Here is a 22,326-nt window from a genome sequence, read left to right on the forward strand (position 1 = left end):
ACTTTCCCCAATACATCGTGGGGAGACTAACAATTTTTAACCAGTTATACTTCAGTCTAACTCTTTTTTAGCCGCGTTTTTTTTTTCCCGCGTACTATCCGGGTTAGGCGGTCGCCATTATCACATTGGGAGTATCTTTTACGTCGCATTTGGTACTGCACAACGATATCGTTGCGGAAAACAGATGACGCCAAGGAATATCTATCTCTCTATCTAACTCTCTCTCTATCTATCTATCTATCTATTATATATAACTATCTACCTATCCTCTACTCTCTATCTGTATATCTATCAATATCTATCACTATGGTAGAACCTCTTTGTTCTAGACCCTCTGAACTCGGACGCTGCACACTCCTGTACTTCTACCGCACGTTCCGCTGCCCGGCTCACTTCTTTCTACCTGTGCCGCTACCTCTCTCTTCATGGCGCAGCAGATACAAATTACCATCTGTTAATATACCCAAGTCATCTTGGTCTTGGCTAAATGCTCCTTATATAGCCTACTCTCTCTATCTCTCTAAACATGGATTTGTTTTGTGTTCGATTGTGGTTCGCAAAATTTAGTCGTGAGAATCGCTATAAAATATTGAAGTCCGTAGACGTGTTGATATAGTATATTTTTCGACTCTCAGGTGTCTAAGATAACCCTTATTCAAAGGTTGGGACACCGCTAGTTTTGAGTGACAGGACATACTATTTATTTTCTTGCTAACAAATGGAACTTTTTAGATACTCGCCCATGTACAACTGGGCAAACCGCAAATCTTCAGTGTCGTCTGGGAGACGAACGAAAGTACTCCGTACCTTTGTCACCGAGTCGTTATCCAACAACAAATATACCACATCTTGTTAGAGACCTCTAACACCCTTCGCTTTCTTCGTGTACCTATTTCTTTGAACTTTGCGAGTCTTCCGAAAAACCTAGTCGACTCCAGTCAATAGCGTCCCCTTTTGTCGCGGAGGTCACCAATTGGTGTCTATTGTATTCGACGAGGACGTACTGTACTGCCTACCTCCGGTTGTATCGGAAATTGTCCTCCTCTGTTACTTGGTTGCGTCACCTTGTTGGTAGTCAAGAGTAGTAGGTAAATCACACTATACAGTCTCCCCTGACGCTCTAGACGGCAGGCTCTGTTCTTATTTTGCATAAAGACAGTGTTTTTTCTTATCTTTCTTGTTCCACCAAACCTCCCCCCCCAACTCAAACGTTTTTGTCTTTTGCGTACGACTGCCGCCGTTTAAAGGTCCTTTGACACCACGCTTATGGTCGAAGGACCTTCCTCTCCTACCCTCTCACCACAGACACCGTCACACACCGGGGAGGATCTTTAAGGGTCCTCTCCTGTCTCCGGTCTCTCACATTGTACCACATATTTGTCCTGTCTATTACCCATCTTATTGTCCTCCTTTGGCGGCGACACCCTCTCGTCCTTTTCTTATTCCTTTACGTTCCTCTTTCAATTTGTGGACTTCAAGTACTTGTCGTCTCTGTGACAAACTTAGTGTAAGTTTTCCGCATAGAGTGGTGATGCACACGTAACCCGCGACATGTCATGGCTCTCTGCGTCAAGTAGTAACACCTCGTGAAGGGAGACTTCCATAGGGCAATTAAACGGCCAAGCAGAAAGTCAGGAAGTTGAGGTTTAGAACCCAATAGGACACCCCATACAAGACGAAGACTTAACTTTGAGAGGCGATAATTGTGCTCTCGAGGAGCGACCGATCGCGAAGAGCCAAGAGGCCATAAGACCTCGCCCGGACTTCACACGTTCAAAAACACCAGTCGCTAGCAAGCGGGGTGGGTCAAGCGGCACACAGGGGCCCCCCAGGAAGGGTCTACCTTTTTATCTCGACGGCGGCAAAACAAGGACCGCAACACACACTGCTCAGGCGAGTTGGAAGAAACACCAAACATACTTCCCCTTGGACTGGGAGACTTTAATATGTTATTGAACAAAAGTTACACACAATCAAAAAACAGCTGCGGGTAAAATGTACCCGTTGGCGGTTCTAGTGTTAAATATTTGCTACAGAATTTGGTTTGCCGAGAGTTAAAACGTCCTATTCAATTGTTAAATTCTGTTAACGAGGATTTAATTCAAATTAATTACCAGTGCAAACTAGAGAAACTTCTCGTCAATGCTCGCAAGATTTTTATGCTAAATTGTATCTGTGTTGACATGCAAGCATAACATTCAAACTATATATTATTCAATGATCAATGAATTATTTACTTGCTTTTAAATGGAGTAGCTATTTTAATAAAACTCCTATTTCTCTTTAATAAGTGCCATGCCATAAAGCTTTCCAAGAAGCTTTTTACCAGGAAATTATTAGGAAATTACAGACATGGTAAAAGGAAGCATTGCCAAACTTAGTTTAGAATTCATCCCTATTTTATGACATATTTTAGTTCAAACTATTCTGGGTTAATGGAGGAAGTATCTGGCAGAATCACAAATGATGGATTTGTGCAACAGGACTGTTTGGCCAAAGTTGGGTTTGGATCAAATCGATCATTTCCTCAAAGAAAGGTTATTGGGGAGCACTGCTCAGAATTTGGCTTTTACAGGACTGCAGGAAATGAAGGGCAAAGAGGCAGAAATGTTAAGCCACAAGGATGGAAAATGTTGCCAAACAGTGGACAGTAGACCAGTTCAGAGCACATAGACCGAGTGGAAAGAAGGGAACGAGGATTTTTTTTCACAGAGCGTTAATCAACAAATGGTCTGTGGTGTCATGGTGTGTGTGAGATGTACCAGAGCATCAGTGGTGTAATGTGATGACGTAATGGTTTCTATAAAGCAGCATACAATACAGGCAGTATTGGCTCTACATTCAGACCATGGGACATGTTCTCTTTGTAGAAGGAAGCAGATTATTTCATTCAGCCTGACTTTGTGCGAGTGTAACTAAGTTGATTTCTTATAGGGAGGGAGGTTGTTTTGCTTTACTTTAACAGTGACTTTATACTGCTGTCAGCTATTTTTCGTTTACTTGAAAGCTTCAGTATGAGTTGTGTGGAGCAATTTTATACGTTCTTCATCCCGCCTACAAAGCTCTGATTGTTCAACTGTTTCTCCAACTGAATGAAATAACTGTCTACTTCAGACAGATGTGAGTATTAGGTTTAGCGCTCGTATTTAGGATCTATAAAGCATAATTGACAAATTCGCTGCTTACAGTCATCACTGATTAGGCTTAGGTCTCTTTATCAAAACCAAGCTTTGAAGACATCAAGCTTTGATATAGTTGTTATTTCAAAAGCAGGAAGCAGTTCTTATAACTAGACCTTTAAATATGGTTATTAAATGCCACTGGGACAACAGATTTTGCCTTTCAACCAAAATGTGTTGTCAGAAAAATGATGTATAGAGTGTGAAGCAGCAAAGACTTGTGCGTTAAGATCTTTCCAGAACAACAATTCATATTAAACTATCGTGATATATGGACCCAGAAGGAGAACTACTTATGATCCATGATCACTTCCCCAGGCGGGTGAAGTCTAAAGAATTTCACTTAAGCTTCAAAACATGATCTATTTTGCAGTTGGGACTTCCTTCAGGCATGGAAAACAGTGCATTTTGTTTTGAGCTTGAGGAAAACTTAAAATATCAACATCTGACCCTTAACTCTAACTTCATAAGTCCAACTGTCTCTGACTTATGAAGCCATCAACTCATTATGGGAATACTTCAGACAGCAATAAACACCTCGTATTCTCTCTCTTTTTTTTTTTTTAGAGTGTCCTTGTCTGCCGTTACCCTTCACCCGGTTTCACTCCCTCAAACACCCGCTCGTAACTTTAGCCTCTCCTCTGCTACTGCACTGAGTCGACAAAGCTGTCCGTCCACACACCCAGAAAGAGCAGAGGAATCTGATTTACAGATGACCGCCTACTAGTTGGTACTCTGCTACAACAAATTCTTCTGAATAGGGGGAGGAGGCGAGACACAGCAGGGTCTGAGGCTGATTGATTTTTAACGAAGGAGGGAGACAACTGATCGCATTCGGATGCAGCGCCAAGGGATACCAGGGAAAGAGCTGCACATGCTCACTCAAAACGATTTAAAGCTTTACCTATTAACATCTTTTGTATCAAAGGAGCATAGAACGGTTATGTAAAAGTGGTCGACCACAGAGAATTATATCAAAATCTACAGCTATACTGAGCTTTAAAGCCTCTTTTAACTCGTAGTTTTGGTTCTTACTAAACATTTATTTCGTAGTTCAGTCCCATCAATCTCTCTGTGCACTTGTGTCTACCTGCCCAGCAACAAACAGCAGACCAACACAGTTAGAGACTTTATGGTCAAGAGAGTGGAGCCTTTAGCAGCTAAAAAGCTAGATGTGTTGGTGGTGGAGACCAAAACAGAGCAAAAAGGAGAGAGTATAAATGCACTTATATTCATCTGGTGGACACATACATGAGTCTTATGGGATAGGTATGTTGCATTGTGCCTGCTGGAAGTGTCAACAATGTATGCTGTTTTTAAGAAATGTACTAGTAAAGGATGTTGTCTACCAAACCAGACTTGGCCACAACATTTATAGAATAAAGAAAAACGCTGTTGTTAAGAACATCGCAAATACCTGGCCTCATTTTGAAACCTAGAGTTTCCTCTTTCTGGTCCCAGAAATTGTTTGCTTTTTTTCACATATCTAATATTACAATATAGAGAAGTTGAACTTTAAATAAAGCTTAGTCTTTCAATGTTATATGTCTCTTAGAGTTTGGATCATATCCGTCTTTTTGACTTACAGTTACTTCGTTTTAGCCTGGAACATTTTTAAGATTCATTCTTACTTAAAAATATTGACTTTCAGTGTGCCTCAGGATCACAGCAGGTGTCCTCCTCCTCACTGCGTTCCTGTTTCCTCTCAGAGTTGCTCTTACACTCCCTTTTCCCTTCATCCCCCTGAGGAACTGCGGCCTGTGATCGCTGTGAGCAGCTGTAACACGCCGTAGACCTACAGACCTGTGCTAGTGTGTGTGTGTGTGTGTGTGTGTGTGTGTGTGTGTGTGTGTGTGTGTGTGTGTGTGTGTGTTAGTACGTAGTGTAGTGTCGTGTTGTGTAGTGTAGTGTGTGTGTAGTTGTGTGTGTAGTGTGTGTGTGTGTGTGTGTGTGTGTGTGTGTGTGTGTGTGTGTGTGTGTGTGTGTGTGTGTGTGTGTGTGTGTGTGTGTGTGTGTGTGTGTGTGTGTGTGTGTGTGTGTGTGTGTGTGTTGCACTCACATTCCTGTGGTCAGCAGGGAGTTTGTAAACCCACTGTTGTCCTGCATAACTCCACATGCATCACTGTGTTTATGCATGTGTGTAGGCTCACCCCTCTGTCTAATGAGATGCTGCTCAGGGAGTAAATGTTTGGATGCGTGAGTGGAAGGTATAAAGGAGAAGTGTTTCTTTGTCACAACACAACATAGGCTCTTTAGCTGCCCTGAAAATGTGACGGCTGTATGTTTGTAATCTTTCTGTGTTTATTCCACTTGCCTTTCATACCATTCTACTTATGAAACAGCAGCATGGTATGAAGTGGGAAACATGAAGAGGAATGTTAGCTCCAGATAACCTCTCGGTGGTTTTATTGATTAATGGGATTATCTCCGTACAAAGCATGAAGGTATGCACACAGTTTAAGCCATATAAGTGTCACTCTTTGATCAGGAAAGTGTGTTTGTGTTTTGAGGGGGGGGGTTATTGGCTGGAGGAGGTTGGCAGTCGTGCCCACGTAGGTCTGTGCCATCTGGCATCTGGAATTGGTTTTGCACGGTTCGACTCAAACTGAAGAGGCTTTGTGCTCATTTGGAGCTGTGCACGTGAGGAGGAAACAATGGACAGGAAAACACTGTTGGGAAAACTGAAGGGGAAATACACTTGAAATGGTTAGAAGATAATAGTTGCTGGAGTTAGTTAAAACTTTTTTTTCTTTGCAGACTACTTACATGTTTGCATGTATGTTTTTATATTTAACTCAATACAAATATTCGGCACAAAAAAGGACTTGGCCACATAACTGTCAGCATCATTCGTTTCAGAAGATTCCCGATAACAATATCAGGATGTTTTTAAGCCAAACCCCAACCAAACTCTAACCATGGATTAGTATGATCAGAAAAAGTCTGACTGCTTTGGAAGCACCAACAAATGATGTAGTCCTAGTCATCTGGGTACTTATATGTGGATATGTTTTCCCAGTCACATGTCACATGTCACATGCCAGCTTTAGGTTATGATAGTAGTTGCCACAAGGAGATTTCATTTGGTACCTGATATTGAATATCAATACACAGATAGTTTGAGAGAGATAGCTCTTACTTTGGAATGGAGTCTAACATTTTTTTTCTTATGGTTGTTTTTTTTTCTCTGCAAAAGTGATTGATTTGCTGTTGCTCCATCTGTTTCACACTGAGCAGGGAATGTCCTCTCCAGGTTTCTTCATTAGTACACGTTCATCCCTAAGTGAGTAGCTATGGATACTGTGCAGCGTGGAAACGCGGTGTGAAAGGTGTCTGAGGGTGTTATAATGACCAGTGGAGCCTCACAGAGCAGAGTCTGGTCTGAGGTCAGAGGTTGGGGTGGGGTCAGCCGGTGTTGCCACAGTTTGGGCTGCTCTTTCATTAAATGGATGAGCAGGGATGAGCTGTGCAGCAGCAGATGTGGCAAACCTCAGCACGGAGAATCGGCCGTGGGAAAAGAGATAGACGAAGCTCGGCTGCTTTCTGGGAATCCTCCTGAGAGAGGAAAACTGACGGACTGTGGGAATGTTTGAGGAATCCCCAGTGCATTGCTCTCATTTGTGTTTGTTTTTTTCTAGCAGCAACAACAACTAAAACTGTTTTTTGTTTCGTTTACTGAGATGTGCAGATAAGTAGGCGAATCCGAAAGTTTTAGGTCTAAACTTGTCTGCCCTCTTGACCTTTAACCATTAAGAGTTCAAGTTGAGTGTGGACTGGAGTGTGAGGTGTACCAGATGCACCATGTGGGGTATCAGAGGGCAATAAACCAACAAATCAATCATCACTGATGCTAAAATATATGAAAATGCACAATTATGCATAAATGGACCAAAGTTGTTAAATGTGTATATATATATTCGGCTTAATACTGTAAATGTATTTTGAGAGAGTATTGCCAAGGATTGCTACTGTAATCAGTGAAAGTAAAAGTAGCACAATAATACATCAATATATATTTTTTTAAAAGTCCTACACTAGCAAAAATACTGCAATCATAATTCAGGTTTAGGAGTCTAGAAGATCTAGATATTATCACATGTCAAAGGAAAAAGTACACATTTTGGAGAATGGACCCTTCCGCATTAACATGACTGCAGCATTTAATGTCGTTGCTTGTCCTAGTAGAGCCAAATACGTGTTTGACCAAAAGTAACTTTGGCCAAATTGACGAAAGAAAGTAACTTTTTATTTGAAATATTTCCTTTAAAAATAAGGGTAATATTCTGTGTGCTGGTACATACATATAAATGTTGACAGACACCGAACAAACAAGACATCATGTTCGGTATGTTGAATGTGTCCTGCTAACAGCAGCTGCATGTCAGTTCACACTTATGGATATCTGGTACAGCGTACATAATGCTGGAATTACAGAAATGTGTGTGAGGTAACATCCAGCCGTGGGAACCTCACGTTAAACCCTAAACACTCTACGGGTGATGGAGGAAGTATTCAAATCCCTTACTTAAATATAAGGACCAAAATCACAAGTTTAACATGCTCCATTACAAGTTAAGGGCTTGAGTTTTACATTTTCATCACAGAATATGTGTTCAGACAGTCAAGAACAAACATTATGCAAAAAAAGTGTAGTTAAATAATAATAGTAAAATGTCCCATTTCAATTATTTATATCATATGTTATAATTTAAGCAAAAGCATGAAAACTTAATTTCAATGTTGTATTCGGTCGAGCAGCTCATTTGAATGATGAATTTCTAATTTAATTAGGTTTTATATGTAAATCTGCAAAGTGACAGGTGACTACACGTCACACAGTTTTCACTACATATAGTGAAGTAAAAAGTACTGAAAGGTAGTAGGGTTCAAGAATGGAAATACTTAAAGGTGCCCTATTACAGTATGTCACGGTTCATATTTGTATTTTGGTCCTCTACATGTTTCCATGCTTTAATGTTCAAAAAGCTCTTTGTTTTTTTCATACTGCCTGTGCTGCAGCACCTCTTTTCACCCTCTGTCTGAAACCAGAGCCCAGTCTGCTCTGATTGGTTAGCTGGCCAGCGCTGTTGTAATTGGTCAACCACATAGAGATGTCCCGCCGCTTAATTATGTACAATGTGTTGGATAACTAGCCAAAAGTAGCACAAGTGTTACATAATAATATCTCTATGTCAATTAACTACAGGGGTCCCTCAGGGCTCTGTTCTTGGTCCCCTCCTCTTCTCCTTGTACACAAACTCGCTCGGATCTGTCATTAGTCCGCATGGTTTTTCATACCACTGCTACGCTGACGACACCCAATTCATTCTGTCCTTTCCCCGCTCAGAGACCAAGGTCGTCGCACACATCTCTGCTTGTCTAGCGAACATCTCTCAGTGATGTCTGCTCACCACCTCAAGCTCAACCTTGACAAGACTGAACTGCTTTTCCTTCCGGGAAAAGATTGTCAAACTCTTGACCTTACTATCAACATCGGCACCTCTGTTGTTTCCCCGACTCAGACTGCAAGGAATCTGGGTGTGACCCTAGATAACAAACTGTCCTTCACTGCAAACATCGCTGCTACAACCCGCTGCTGCATACACGCTTTACAACATCAGGAGGATACGTCCCCACTTGACCCAGAAAGCGATGCAGGTTCTGTTCCAGGCTCTCATCATCTCACGCCTAGACTACTGCAACTCCCTCCTGGCTGGTCTGCCTGCATGTGCCATCCGACCTCTGCAGCTCATCCAGAATGCAGCGGCTCGTCTGGTCTTCAACCTTCCTAAATTTTCCCACACCACGCCGCTCCTCCGCTCCCTTCACTGGCTTCCGGTAACTGCTAGAATCCACTTCAAGACAATGGTACTTGCATACCATGCTGCGAATGGATCTGGCCCTTCCTACATCCAGGACATGGTTAAACTGTATACCCCAGCATGTGCACTCCGCTCTGCATCGGCCAAACGGCTCGCTGCACCCGCACTGCGAGGGGGACCCAAGTTCCCATCAGCAAAAAGACGTGGGTTTGCTATCCTGGCTCCAAAATGGTGGAATGAGCTCCCCATTGAAATCAGAACAGCAGATAGCTTGCACATCTTCCGGCGCAGACTGAAAACTCATCTCTTTCGACTCCACTTTGAGCGATAGAATTACTAACAAAGCACTTATATACTAATAAAGGACTGGCTTATCTAAAGTTGAGTAGCACTTGAAATGTTTTAGCTCTATGAAACCTGATCTACTTATATGATTCTGTTTTCTTCAAGTTTGTATCTTGTTGGTCGAACGCACTTATTGTAAGTCGCTTCGGATAAAAGCGTCAGCTAAATGCAATGTAATGTTACGGAAGTAAACAAAGGGGTCCAATTCAGGCATTTCAGGCAGGTCGGGAATTTGTGTGGGAGAGAAACTCCCTCTGGAGGGACCTTTGGGATTCTAGCCCTTGCAGATCATTTACATGCAAAAACTACTTTTGTAACACTACAGGAATGGGAAAGTCAAAAACAAAAAAAAGGCCAAGAGTCCAAGAACAGAAATACTTAAGTTACTCAAAACTGTATTGCGATTAAGTACACTTCCTTTCAAACATGGTTAGGAAATGTAACTTTTGTAGGAGCTCTTACTTTTAGATTGTATGAGTAAAATTCCACTTTATATATGGGTGTGTATGATATGTGTTTGTTTTGCTGAAGCTTCATACAACGTTCAAACATTCTTCAAATTCGTTAATGAGTGATTTTGAATTCCACTTGAGATGATGTGTCTCGTCCAACATGATCAGATACAAAGCTGGAGTCCAAATTCCTCCATCCCAGAGTGGCTGAATGAAGGGAAGGAGCGGAAGAGGGGTGGGGGGGTGCAGAGAGCCTGCTGAACAAGGAGTTCTTTATAATGACTGACTCTTTACACGGTGACTCATCGTACTTCACAGGGCCGTCTGTGGCCTGAGGAGGCCTGCCCTCGTGTTTGCTGAATGACACACTGTGTTGTCAGAATGTCAGGATGTCATGTTGGGATGTTTGGAGTGCTCCCCCCCTACCACCACACCACACACACCCCTACTCTTATTGTACACTGTCAATCTCTGCTTTACTGTCATGACTATTATGAAGTTTGTACAAGGCATTCTTAAAGTTTAGGGTAAAGAAAAGTAGAGGTTTTGAGGAAAAGGTGTTATAAGAAAACCGTTGCAATTCTGATACAAAAAAGTCCTTCAACATGAATAGGTAAAGGCGACCCCAAAACCTATTTTATAATAATGTCCATTGTTTGCAATATTTTATATTTAAAAAAAACGGTTTTACTTGATGCCAGGGATAACTACTTGCTGCCAGGGCAAGAACATTTCCTCATCTCTGTCAAAAATAACAAGTCGGTTTCTACATCGCTATTATACATTGATGGTTTCATATTTGGAACAAGAGTCTGTCCCAACAAAGCAAGCCCAAGTGCCTGTTAGTGTACATGGAAGTTATTATAGTTCATATAACAAAGTCACATCCTGGGGTTTTAAAGTACGTGACATTATTTTTCTTGTGTCGTTTTATCAGACTCCCGGAGTTTCCTGGACAGTATAAGCCACGCCGGCGGCTCCGCAGAGGGAGAGCTGTTCAGATCAGAGGTGTCGGTCACTCCTGCTTCCCGTCAGAGGATATTTGGCTCCATGTGCTCCATGACATCAGACAGGTACTCACCCTGTTTCTGGAGTGTAACGGTACTGTGTGTTGCATTAGAATATGAAATAGTGGCCACAATAATGTAAAAATATCATTACAACTCATCCGATAATGAGAGGCTTTTATACTTCATGCTCATAAATGTTAATTTGTGTACATTTTGTATATCTTTAGAGTAGATTTATAATGTTGTCATCATGTAGGTATTGCCATAATTATAGATTTGTTGACATTTTGATACGTATTTATTTCCTCCCCTTTCTGTCCGGCAGCTCCACTCCTCCTGTGTGGCACGACCGGACTCCAAACTCCCTGAACTCCCCGTATCCCCCCCAGCCCTCACCCCCTCTCTCCCTCAGCACTCCCAATGCCCACAGCTCTCCCCGGGGGGCTCTGAGAGGCCTGGGTGGAGGTCCGGGGGTCCGCACAGAGACAGACAGCATGGACTTGTCCTCGTTGTTGGGGAACGGCAGTCTGGAACACAGCCTGATACAGGCCATGGAGGGCCTTGGGAGTCTGAACTTCGGGGAAGACGGGGGCCTCCCTCCGCTGCTGCCTGAGAAGAGGAGAGTGGGTGAGGGGGGAGAGCTTGGCTCCTGCTCCCCCTCTCTGAGCGGGTTTTCCAGCCCTCATAGTGGCAGCAGTCTCAGCATCCCTTTCTCATCTTCAATGACCCCCGACCCCCTCCGAGGACTCAGTGGGGCGCCGTCCCCAGGAGCAGGTACACTGTCTCAGATGGTTGTCCTAATGTCTCTTTCCTTGATGTTCATTTGATTATTTATGAGTGAAAACATCAAGCATTGACCAATTTCAGTTAATTCTTCAATTTCCCTTATTATTCAACCTTTATGGCTTGTTTTTAATTATTTTCAATATTCTTTATATTTATTTTTTAATACTATAAATGTTTTTAAATGTTTTAGTGCATCGATATAAAAAATGGGTAGGCACTAAACTTGTGTTGACATCCCAATACAATGGAAATAGGTGAAATTGACCGTAAACATTAATAATTGAAATTAAAAATATAGTTTTAATATTTTGGAAAACAACATTTGGTATTTTGTGAATAACCGAATTCTCTACTGCTTCCAGCTAAGTATATGGGTTATTATAAGTAACAGGGGTATTCCTAATGGAGCTACAAGTTGGATTTTAAAACAGATTTAGTGCTTTTAGTACCACTAACAAAACAGGTTAAAAATAATGATGGTAGAGGGACAATACGTCTTTTGGTGATATGTACTAACTTCTTAACCAGGCACTTTGTTAGTTTTAGTCTTGTGTGGCTTTGTTGTACTTGGGCCAAAGCCAGTCTGAAACATAAGTCTGTATCTGATTCTTGCAGACTTTGGCAGTAAGCAGGACACTGTGAAGTTTGTTCAGGACACTTCCAAGTTCTGGTACAAGCCCGGTATCTCCAGAGACCAAGGTAAATATTGGTGTTGGACGGACGCTGTAAAGCAGATAAAACGGCCCTTGTGCAAAGCTCCTTGTCCAATATGAACATGATGTTTCTAACTTTAGCTCATTTGTGTTTCCTCCCCCGGTTGACCTACTAAACAGCCATCGCCGTGCTGAAGGACAAAGAGCCGGGCTCGTTCATTGTCAGAGACAGCCATTCGTTTCGCGGGGCATACGGATTGGCCATGAAGGTGGCCACGCCTCCTCCGTCTGTCTTACAACAGAGTAAGAAAGGTGGGCTAAAAAAGTCACAACCAAACTTTTCTCTGGATCCCTGCAGCCACGAAACTGCCTTCTACTAGGAACAATTATGTACTGCTTGAATGGAAATCTCTATGCACAATAACGAGATTTCTATCCATATATATATATATTTTGTGAAATAAAAAAAATCTCAAAAGTTCTAGCAAGGAGTTTAGCACCTATTAGTACATATTAGCATAAAGCACCTTCCATTTCATTTAGGTTACATGTTAAAGTGACTATTTTCAGTGATATTATTATATGTTAAACAATGTGATTTTATTTTCTCTAAAATAGATTTTCTGAGCCACATATATAAGGTTGATTTAAAAGGAATTATATGCTTCTTTCTTTTTTCACAGACATGATTTGTCAAGTTTATATTTCCATAGCGCTCCATCTATCAGTCTGTGACATATGAATGCAAATAAACCAAATCAAAGTACAATATACTGATATGTGCTCTGCGTCTCTAAAGCAGGGGACCTGTCTACTGAGCTGGTGAGACACTTCCTGATAGAGTGCACGCAGAAAGGAGTTCGTCTCAAGGGCTGTCCCAACGAGCCGTACTTCGGTGAGCTGATTTCTCACTTTTGGTGCTGCTTTCTTTTTCATATTGACAGTAACATAGCAATACATTTGTATTTGTTACACATTTTAAAAGATGCCTGTTGATAAAATAAGTAATGGTCTCTTTTTGGCTTAACAAATGAATCGAAGGACAAATTAGTAATAGCAACTTTTATGACATAGTCTTGGTTTCATGATTATGAAATATGAAAGTAATTTAATCCAAACAGTTTCATTGTGGCAAAGTAAAGTTAACAAGTACAATTGTTGTTGTGTTAATACTGTATGTATTGCATATGTATGTGTACTACTGTATATTTGGAATTCATGTATATAGATTACAGTAATAAAGAAGGGCCTATGTAATGTTGAAGCTGCTCCAGGAGTCACAAATGCTTACTGTTAGTTTTCTCTGCTGCATTGGATAACAGTTAATCATGTTCATGTTCAAAGTTAGCTGTAACTACCGCGGTCATATAAAGAAGAGTAAGCATAACAATATTTTCTACAATTTTTTGTAGGAAAAGCAGAAATGGCATCAAAAAGCAATGGTTACAATAAGGTATCAGAGCTTTCCACCAACCAACGCCCAGGATTGTTGTACTCATGGCACACTCAATACAATCAGTACAATCAATCAAATCATGGCTGACTTTGTGATGTCAGCACAGTGTGTCATTCCCCTGATCAGTTTGCTTCCTGCTTCTGTTAATTATTTACCAGGCTGGACCTACTGGGGTTATTATAGTAAAATAGTACTATAGAGTTATTATGTGTTTCCTGTGCCACCCTCTATTGGTCAAAAAGAATAGGTGCAGCTGGCTCCTTCATTCATCAGTCTGGATTTGGTGCTGTTTGTAAAATTGTTGTGAATGTATGTATTATTTTTCTTCACAGGAAGTCTCACAGCTCTGGTGTGTCAGCACTCCATCACACCGCTGGCTCTGCCTTGCAAACTCATCCTGCCTGACAGAGGTAGTGTGTGTGTGTGTGTGTGTGTGTGTGTGTGTGTGTGTGTGTGTGTGTGTGTGTGTGTGTGTGTGTGTGTGTGTGTTGGCTCTCATGGTATTGCATCACTAATTAAATGCGATGACTCACTTTTGCTGATTCAGGGTGCGTTCAGCTGCGCAGTCGAGTTTGGGGACGCATCTTATAGGTTGTCTTCCCACGGCTGCTTCAATAAAACATAAATGTTTATCAACAAAAGCCTACTTTGTGTTATGTGAAAGGTGTTGCTTGTGGTGACGGATAGGAAGATCGAGAGCATTTTACAGTCTTTCAGCTCAGTGTTTTGGTATTAAAATTCAAAGCAGTCTACAGCTGTTAGAAAAAGTAATGTTAATTTCAAGTAGTAAAGTCAATGGGTATATTAATCTATTAACACCAAACCTACTGTAGTCCTGCAGCACTCACTTTCAGTTGCTTTCCATTAAAGTGTGTTCCTAGTTACTACAAATGCAATTACATATTATAACCGATAACATAAATGACGGAAAATGCTATGAAAAAGAGATCAGAGTCGCAAGATAGTTTAGTTTTTCTTCAAGATTAGACAAGTAGCATGTTAGTGAGCCGTTTAGGTATTGTGTAGTTTGTCAATTGGTTTTGTGCTTCTCTTTGTGCCGTTTCCTGCCTCTCTCCACATTGTTTTACTAGTTGCGACGTACCTCTGGTTCATGTTTCAGGTATGTTGTTTATTATCTTCAGTTTCTGCATCATTCTTTACCCTTTTCTCTTTTACTTCCTGTCTTTTATTTGGATTTGTTTGTGCACGGAAACAGAATGTGGGAACAAAGTAGTACGTTGATGTTTGCCTGTGCTGTTCGGCCTTCTGTGTTAAACTTTATTTTCCTTTTTTGCCCTATCAGTATTCTCATTCAGTTTTTGCTACAGCATAAATTGTTTGCATGCAATGACCCATATTCCGTTCCGTCTGCTGTCAATGAAAGAATGCTGAGCCTAAAAAAAGGGGGCCGGGAAAGTCGGGAACAAAAAATCATTGAACTGATATATTAAAGAAACTGAGTAAACAAATTAACTCTGAGTGGAGTGAGAAAGAAAATGAGAGTGCAGACAGAAATAGAACTGGGCTGTGTGAGATGGCTACACAATGGGCACCAGAGCCTCCAGTATCTGTGCTCACTGCCCCACATCTCTCCTGTCACACCCCTCAAATTCAACCAGGGGTTGCCCTGGGTAACGCGGAGAGGGAAATGAAGGGACTAAATGCATCTGATTGCCCCCAGAGGCCTCCATTGTCTGACCGTCTCCCTCTCAAATCATTATAACGTGAGTGTGTGTCATGTGTAGGAATTATGTCCGTTGACCAATAGAGCACAGAAGGCAAGAGAAAAAAGCATATGGGTAGTCTGATGCTTGCATTAGGGCTGGGGTTGAAAAATGTCAGTTCTAGGTCAGATACGATACTTACCGATTCTTAAACTATCCTTACATGTACAAAAATCAACAAATGCGTATGCATCTATTTTTGATTCAACAAGAGAAGCCAAAGTTGAAGCCAAAATTCTATCCAATCACAAGCAGCCTACAAGAAAATTGCCTAAATAAATAAAGTCTTTAAGTGCCTGAATTTGGATTTAATATCCAAATCATCAAGAACATGTAGACGATGGATATTTCCTTAGCATTTGATGCTAGCTTTCCGTACTTGAAAGTTTGTAATATTTTGCCCATATGCTTTATAGTATATAAGGACTTTATATAACATTTCCCTAGGCACAGGTTCTCTTTCTTATCTTTAAGATGACTTTATGTCAATTTCGGTTGCAGAAATTGAAGCTCAGTTTAGATGCTTTCTTAAGTTCAGTGCTTTTGAGCTGAACCACAGTCTGCACCAAAGAAATGTACAAAGATCACCTGGAAACATCTGTTGCAATCATCTTTCGGATGAACTACTTTGATGGGTGTGTGTGTTGAATTAGGATGAACAGGAAAATTCAAGGTACAGTCGGAACTGATACTCACGCTCATTAGGTTTCTCCTTGTTTAACCATGAAAGAAAATCCAATGAAAGCTTAGAACAGTTAATTGTTTAGATTTCCCCTTTAGATCCTAAAAGTCGATGGGTTACCAAAATAATAAAGGGATTGTGAGTCCGCATGACTCGGAATGTAAAGAGGCAGTGTAAACCATGGCCTATATCCCACATTTAGCATAACTACATTTAGGTTGACTAGATTTACTATTACTAGATTATGAGGATCATTTAGAAACCCCCTCAGACTCTAAATCAAGTCTTCTGAAGTAAAAATAGCTCCTCTGGGCTTCACTCAGTCTATTTTCCCAGCTAACTTAATAATCCTGCCTTGTGAGACGGGCCTCCAGCGTGATTCAGATCAAAGAAAACAAACTACAGGCGTGAGTGTGCCCTTATTCTGCTGTCAGCTGCTCTGGAGCGTTGAGCTTGCTGAGGTTCACCATGATAATTACCAGATGTGTTACTGGAACGGCTAATTTGTCTCACAAAGTGTTATACAAGACTACTGGATTAAAGCTCATCTCGCTCTGACCTCTGCAGAGCATCCACCTTGTAGTTTTTATGTGGAACAGCTAATTGTGTCAGACAGCACTGATGAAATCTCGCAGTCGTCTTATTTTTCTCATTACTGAACAGGGGCGCGTATTCAGGCCGAGCCCAGCCGGTGTCAGCTGTCAGCAGCTCTGTCTCCACGCTGTCGGCCCGCCCTCCTCCTCCAGACTCCTTGGCTGTGTGTTCTATGATGTCATGCTGCAGCGGGGGTGTGTTCGGGGGTGTGTTTAGGGGTGTGTTGGGGGTGTTGGTGGTTGAAGGCGTGGGGGCAGGATAACAATGATGGCTGAACCCTTGACCTCCTGGTCGTGACCTTCTAGCATGGAGTCACCAGCCGGGTGAAACCTCTTTGCGGCAGCGGGGGCCAACCCTTCACGTGGCGGCTATCCCACTGTTAGCATTAGCTTTACTTAAGGGGTCGGGGTCTCTAACACGAGGCCAGCGGGTCAAGGGAAGACCCAGAGACCCATCAAATTCTTCTTTCTGAGAGCTCAAATACCTGCACACAAAGCCCGATCAACTGCATTTCTGCACACAACAACAAAATAGAAGAACGGAAAAAAACATAACCAAGTAACCCGACACCGATCACACACTTTAGCTCATTCAAACATAAATACAAGAATGCATGCATGCACGCAAAATCCCATCGAGGTAGTGTTACCTCTAACATAAATATATAGACCCATAGAAAGCAACACACCCTCATGGGGACACATTCCTGTATCCTGAGCCCTGCCGCTGATAAGCGTCTTGTGTGACCGGGACACATGGGCCGAGTTTGGGCTAATTCAGCACCTGGGAACCCCTCCGCTCTTTTCCTCCACCCAATTCCCTCTTTGGGAACAAACCCAGCCTTGTGCAACTCCCAACAATGTCAGTGACACTCTACACTGCCCCATTGCCACTAATTGTTAGTTCACAATGCTTCCTGGTATTGTGTTCAACAATGCCCACTCTGAATAGAGAGTCTAACCTACTTGTATTGTCGCTAATTGGTTTCTTAAGAGGAGTAGAAAATAGGGAGAGAAAGGGAGAGAGGAGATGTTGGTAATGGACTGCAGTTTCATTGGAGTCGCCAGTAAATAGAGTTCACAAAGGGCTTTGTGGGGTCGAGGGCCGAGGGTCGGAGGTGAAAAAGAAGAGGTGCACCTGCACTCTCCACAAGCTGACAATGAGCTTATTCAGCTGCTCTGCCCAGCAGCACGATGGAGAAAGGAGGCAGTGGCTGTGACCAGAGACACGACCAGACACACATATGGTTAAACAGAGGCAGAAATAAAGTAGAGACAGATGGAGGGAGGCGATGGCCAAGATTGTTTCTTTATATCGTAAAGATTGCATTGTTCTGTGCAATAAATGTGTTGGTTCCTTTGTTAAGCCAACAATCACACTAAACTAAAGATAGACTGTAAAGAATGGAGAAGTGTAATAAACAGTTAAACAAATAAAGGAAAAGGACTAATGCAAAATGGGAAGAAGACAGAGGAAACGTTAAGAGAAGATAAGAAAAATTGAAAACAATGTTTAGAAAAGAGGAAATGAATGAGAGAAGAGCAGAAGTAAGGCAGAGAAAAAGGGACCAAAAGAAAGGGAGAAAAGAGAACTGTAAGAAAAGGGGAATGGAGAATAGGAGAGTGAGAGAGGATTGAAGTGGAAAGAAGAGAGACCTTAAAAAAGGAAGAGAAGTTAAGAAAAGTCTAGGGAGACTAGGTAAATGTGTGAAAAGAACAGATATAAAGAGAGAAAACTGAAAGACCCACTTACACACAGGTGTGTGTTGGAGTGTGAGAAAATGAGTTAAACGTTAACTTTGGTCCCTTCATGCGCTCATTGGTCAGGACTTAATCCTGTATGTCAATAGGACTTTAAATGTCAAATCCAGTGGCGAGCCGTCAGGGCCCTCTGAGGGTCTAAGATATTCTACAAAATAATATTTAAGAACATTACAAAAATACATATTTTCTTTAATATATTTAAAATATATATTTGTTTAGTTATATTTTTCATTACTTTTTCCAAAACAACTTGATTTAATTGTATTTAAAATAACATTTCCAAAGAAATAAATCCTTAAAATCTGCCTATTCAGTTTCTGTTTTAATGTGAAGGGTTAAATGAAAGAAGCTCGTTACTGTGAAGACAGGAGCTGATTGGTGGTCCAGCTATGAATTCACAGAGGGCCCGCTATAGTAACTGAACGAGAGAGTAATGTCAAATGACAGTACAATTGACCAATCATATCTTCCCTCTAAATGGGTGGGTTTTATTATCGTAGACTTTATGACAAGTTCCGCCCGCTGTGAAGCTTTTCTTGTTTCCACAGCAACAACAACTTCCTGTCAACACGGTAAACCTCCTTCAAAATAAAAGCATGTCCATACAAAATAGGAAGCCAAGCCAAATTACACTTAAGACATAACTGCAACGAAAGTAACAAACACAATGCAATATCCTTTTCTATTCAACACAAATTGGGTCATTTACAGGTGTTGTTTTGTGTGGTAGAGGGTCGCTTTCATTGATGCGTTTTGCACCCCGGGCCGTTGTTTTGATATTCCGCTGAAGTATAGGCTGTGACATAATAACAATTTTTTTTTTCGAGGGGAGGGGTCAGAGGCAAGCCCCCGGGAAGTGCGCTGCACTCTGTGCCAATATTCGTTGTGTCCAAACGGTGGTACTGCAATTTCCGTATCAGTCTCTGACATCACCCGGCCCAAAACTACTTTTTCTCATTGACTAACATGGGGAAGGAGACATCTGTAAATCGGTAGATAATTTTTTTTTAACGAAATAAACTACCCAGTATGAACTACTTTATAGCCCTTATTAGAATCATTCAGCCCTTAAAGTTGTAAAATGCACTAAAAGGCTAAGCCGAATCTAGATTTATTTTCTCTCTCCATTCATTCTACTGAGCCGAGAGTGGGAGCTCGGGGGGGCGGGGCTTATTTGACATGTATGTGCTTGTATACTAGTATGTCATGTTTGCATATTTGTACAAATACTTGTGTTCATTATTTATGTGCTTCAAATGGCTTCCATTTCATTACGATGTGATATAAGCCCCAGCTTAATAAATCCTCTTTATTAGTCTTCATGTCTGTGCTGTTGGGAGTTACTTTCAGTCTTTTAAAGGTGCAATATGTGCCTGGTCATGCCTTGGCCAGTGACAAAATAATATTGCTGTTTGCTCACGCATTCTACATAACTAGCCATTTATTCCGTTTTTAGCAGGCACCAGTGTTTATTTCCATTGCATTGGCGTTTGGAACAGGGTTTTTTGGTTTTAGGGTTTAGGGTAACAGTTGGAACAATGGACTTTTGGTGCGAAGGGACATATTTGTTGGTTTATCTGAGAAATATGCCACTGTAACACTTATAGTAGTAAAGGCTGTAAATGTTTAAATCCAACATGCTACAGTATCTCTAGGGCAGTGGTTCTCAACCTGTGGTACGCGTACCACTGGTGGTACGCCAGCTCCCGCTAGTGGTACGTGGAGGAATCTGACATATATAAAAAAAAAAAAAAGATTTATTTATTTTGTATTCAAAGGTGGGGTAGGTAATTTTGGAGAAACCAGCTCGAGTGAGCTAGAATTTGAAAATACACAACCGGAAAAAATATGCCACTTCCACAGATGACATTTTTTTAAGGATCTTTTGTCAAAGCACTTCAGATATTCATTGCTATCGGGATGTTAAGAGCATTCCATGGAATATAACAAAAGTGTACGAGCCGGTTTCTCAAACGTACCTACCCCACCTTTAACCTTTACACATAACACAAACATATAAAATACAGGAAACAGAACTAAGTAAACAAAAAGACGAAAAGCAGTCACTACATTGTGCACATTGGGGACATTAAGGTACACTATTATTACTGCAAGAGCAGCTGATGGTAAGGACCTCAGACAACTTCAATTTAAAACAGGCTATAGGGACAAGTGCCATCAGTTTGAGGCTTGATTGAATAACATTAATTACAAAATAAATCATACTGTGTGGGCTCTCATGGTCAGATGTCGGTGGTCTCCCGCGAGATCCGAACACTGTTGATACGACGAGGACATTGGTGACTTTTTTTGCTTTTCTCTCGCTTGCCAGAAGCCCAATCGACGACAATCGGTAGACAACAATTCGGCAGACAATCGACAGTATCTGCAGACAAACAATCGGCGAGAACACAGGCCACGCGCGTCCAGGTGGGGATGGCGGCGCCGCTTACGAGTCACCCACGCGGCTGCTGACGGGGCAGACAGGGTCGCAGGAGGAAGGCAGCCTCGCGCAGTTCCCATCTTCGTGAACGGTGGTCAGATCGGGGCTGAGCTCTCGGTCGGAGGGTCCATTCTTTCCATACACCAAACGAATTGTTATGCCTGACACATCAATTATTGAAGGGATAGGTTCAAATTGGGCAATTTACAGGACAATAACTCTGGGAACCTAAAACTTATTTATCTAGACTTAGTTATGCTGAATATCAGGCACCGCTGCGATATATTTTGAAAAAAAAAGGAGAGTGCTGCGTAAATAACCGACTACGGTGAAGGTCCTCGCTGAATATCAGGGGCTTTTATGCCATGGGCGAGAAAGATGGGGCTTGAGCTTTCGTTTGTCTTCAGAAGAGATGTTATGTGTTAAGGTTTGATTTTCCTAATAATATGGATCTCGTCACCCCAAGAGTTGAAAAAGGTGGTTCATGGGTGGACTGTGGTATCAACGCGAGAGGTTATGGTGGGTATGTTACTGGTTACAATTTTATGTTCAGGTACGGTCCTGAGCTCCGTTTACATAAAAAAAAGAGAGAGTAGGAGAGAGAGGCAGAGTACAGGGAGGAGAGAGAGAAGAGAGGAGAGAGAGAGTAGAGGAGAGAGGTGAAGGAACGAGTGTGGTGGTGTTCACTTTATATTTCTTTTTTTTATTGAATAGAGTGTGTTGTTTACCATTGATGTTGTGTAAAGAAAGGACTGGTATATGGTTTCACACCTTTTGACATCCCGGGAGGACCGTTGTGGATGTAGATTTTTTTTACGAGGATAGCCGGCTTTAAGTCAAAGGTTTTATTTTACTTTCGGAGGTCATTCGTCTTACTCGGATTCGGATTTCGAAGTAGAAGTCAGACCGACTACAACGATAAAGGGGAAAGACACCACCGTTTCATTTTTCTTTTCTTCTATTCTTTTTTCTGTTGGTAATTCCTGTTCACACACGAAAAAGTCGAATGGAGCCCAGGGTCGGAAGAGAGGTAATAACTGTTTTACGAAGAAGGACTCAGTGAGACAGGGGAAGGAGTGTCGCCGGGACACGTATAGTGGAAATAAACGCAACGAACCGCTTCGACGCGAAGCACGGCCAACTACGTGACAGGGGAGGGAGTAAGTGTAAAAGTGAAACGACATTATAAAAGGAGACATGGAGAGAGAAAGGCTTATGGAGGGGCAAAACTCGGTGCAAATAATTGTAGTAAGTCGAAATAAGAAAAAATCGAACGCACGTTGCATGTCCATTCATTACAGCATTTAATCGTTGCGGTCTTTATTTTTTTTTCAAAAACAAAGATTTAGATTTTTGTCGTTATCGATATTTTGAGAAATTGGTGTCAAAGTTTAATAGGTCGAATAAAAGTAGCAAC

At 41.6% G+C, this 22,326-nt stretch overlaps 1 protein-coding gene across 1 annotated transcript in view; it reads left to right on the plus strand.

Annotated features, from left to right (window-relative positions):
* Window positions 1–22,326, plus strand: part of LOC104955472 (tensin-3-like) — a 36,790-nt gene that overhangs the window by 7,021 nt on the left and 7,443 nt on the right. Inside the window, exons 2-7 of the mRNA XM_010782799.1 lie at window positions 10,736–10,871; window positions 11,134–11,582; window positions 12,210–12,293; window positions 12,428–12,559; window positions 13,047–13,142; window positions 14,036–14,113. Of these exons, the coding sequence (XP_010781101.1) occupies window positions 10,736–10,871; window positions 11,134–11,582; window positions 12,210–12,293; window positions 12,428–12,559; window positions 13,047–13,142; window positions 14,036–14,113 (975 nt within the window). The remainder of the gene's footprint in view (window positions 1–10,735; window positions 10,872–11,133; window positions 11,583–12,209; window positions 12,294–12,427; window positions 12,560–13,046; window positions 13,143–14,035; window positions 14,114–22,326) is intronic.

The sequence above is a fragment of the Notothenia coriiceps genome, unplaced genomic scaffold (genome assembly GCF_000735185.1).
Source record: "Notothenia coriiceps isolate Sejong01 unplaced genomic scaffold, NC01 NC01_scaffold00024667, whole genome shotgun sequence".
Classification (NCBI taxonomy): domain Eukaryota; kingdom Metazoa; phylum Chordata; class Actinopteri; order Perciformes; family Nototheniidae; genus Notothenia; species Notothenia coriiceps.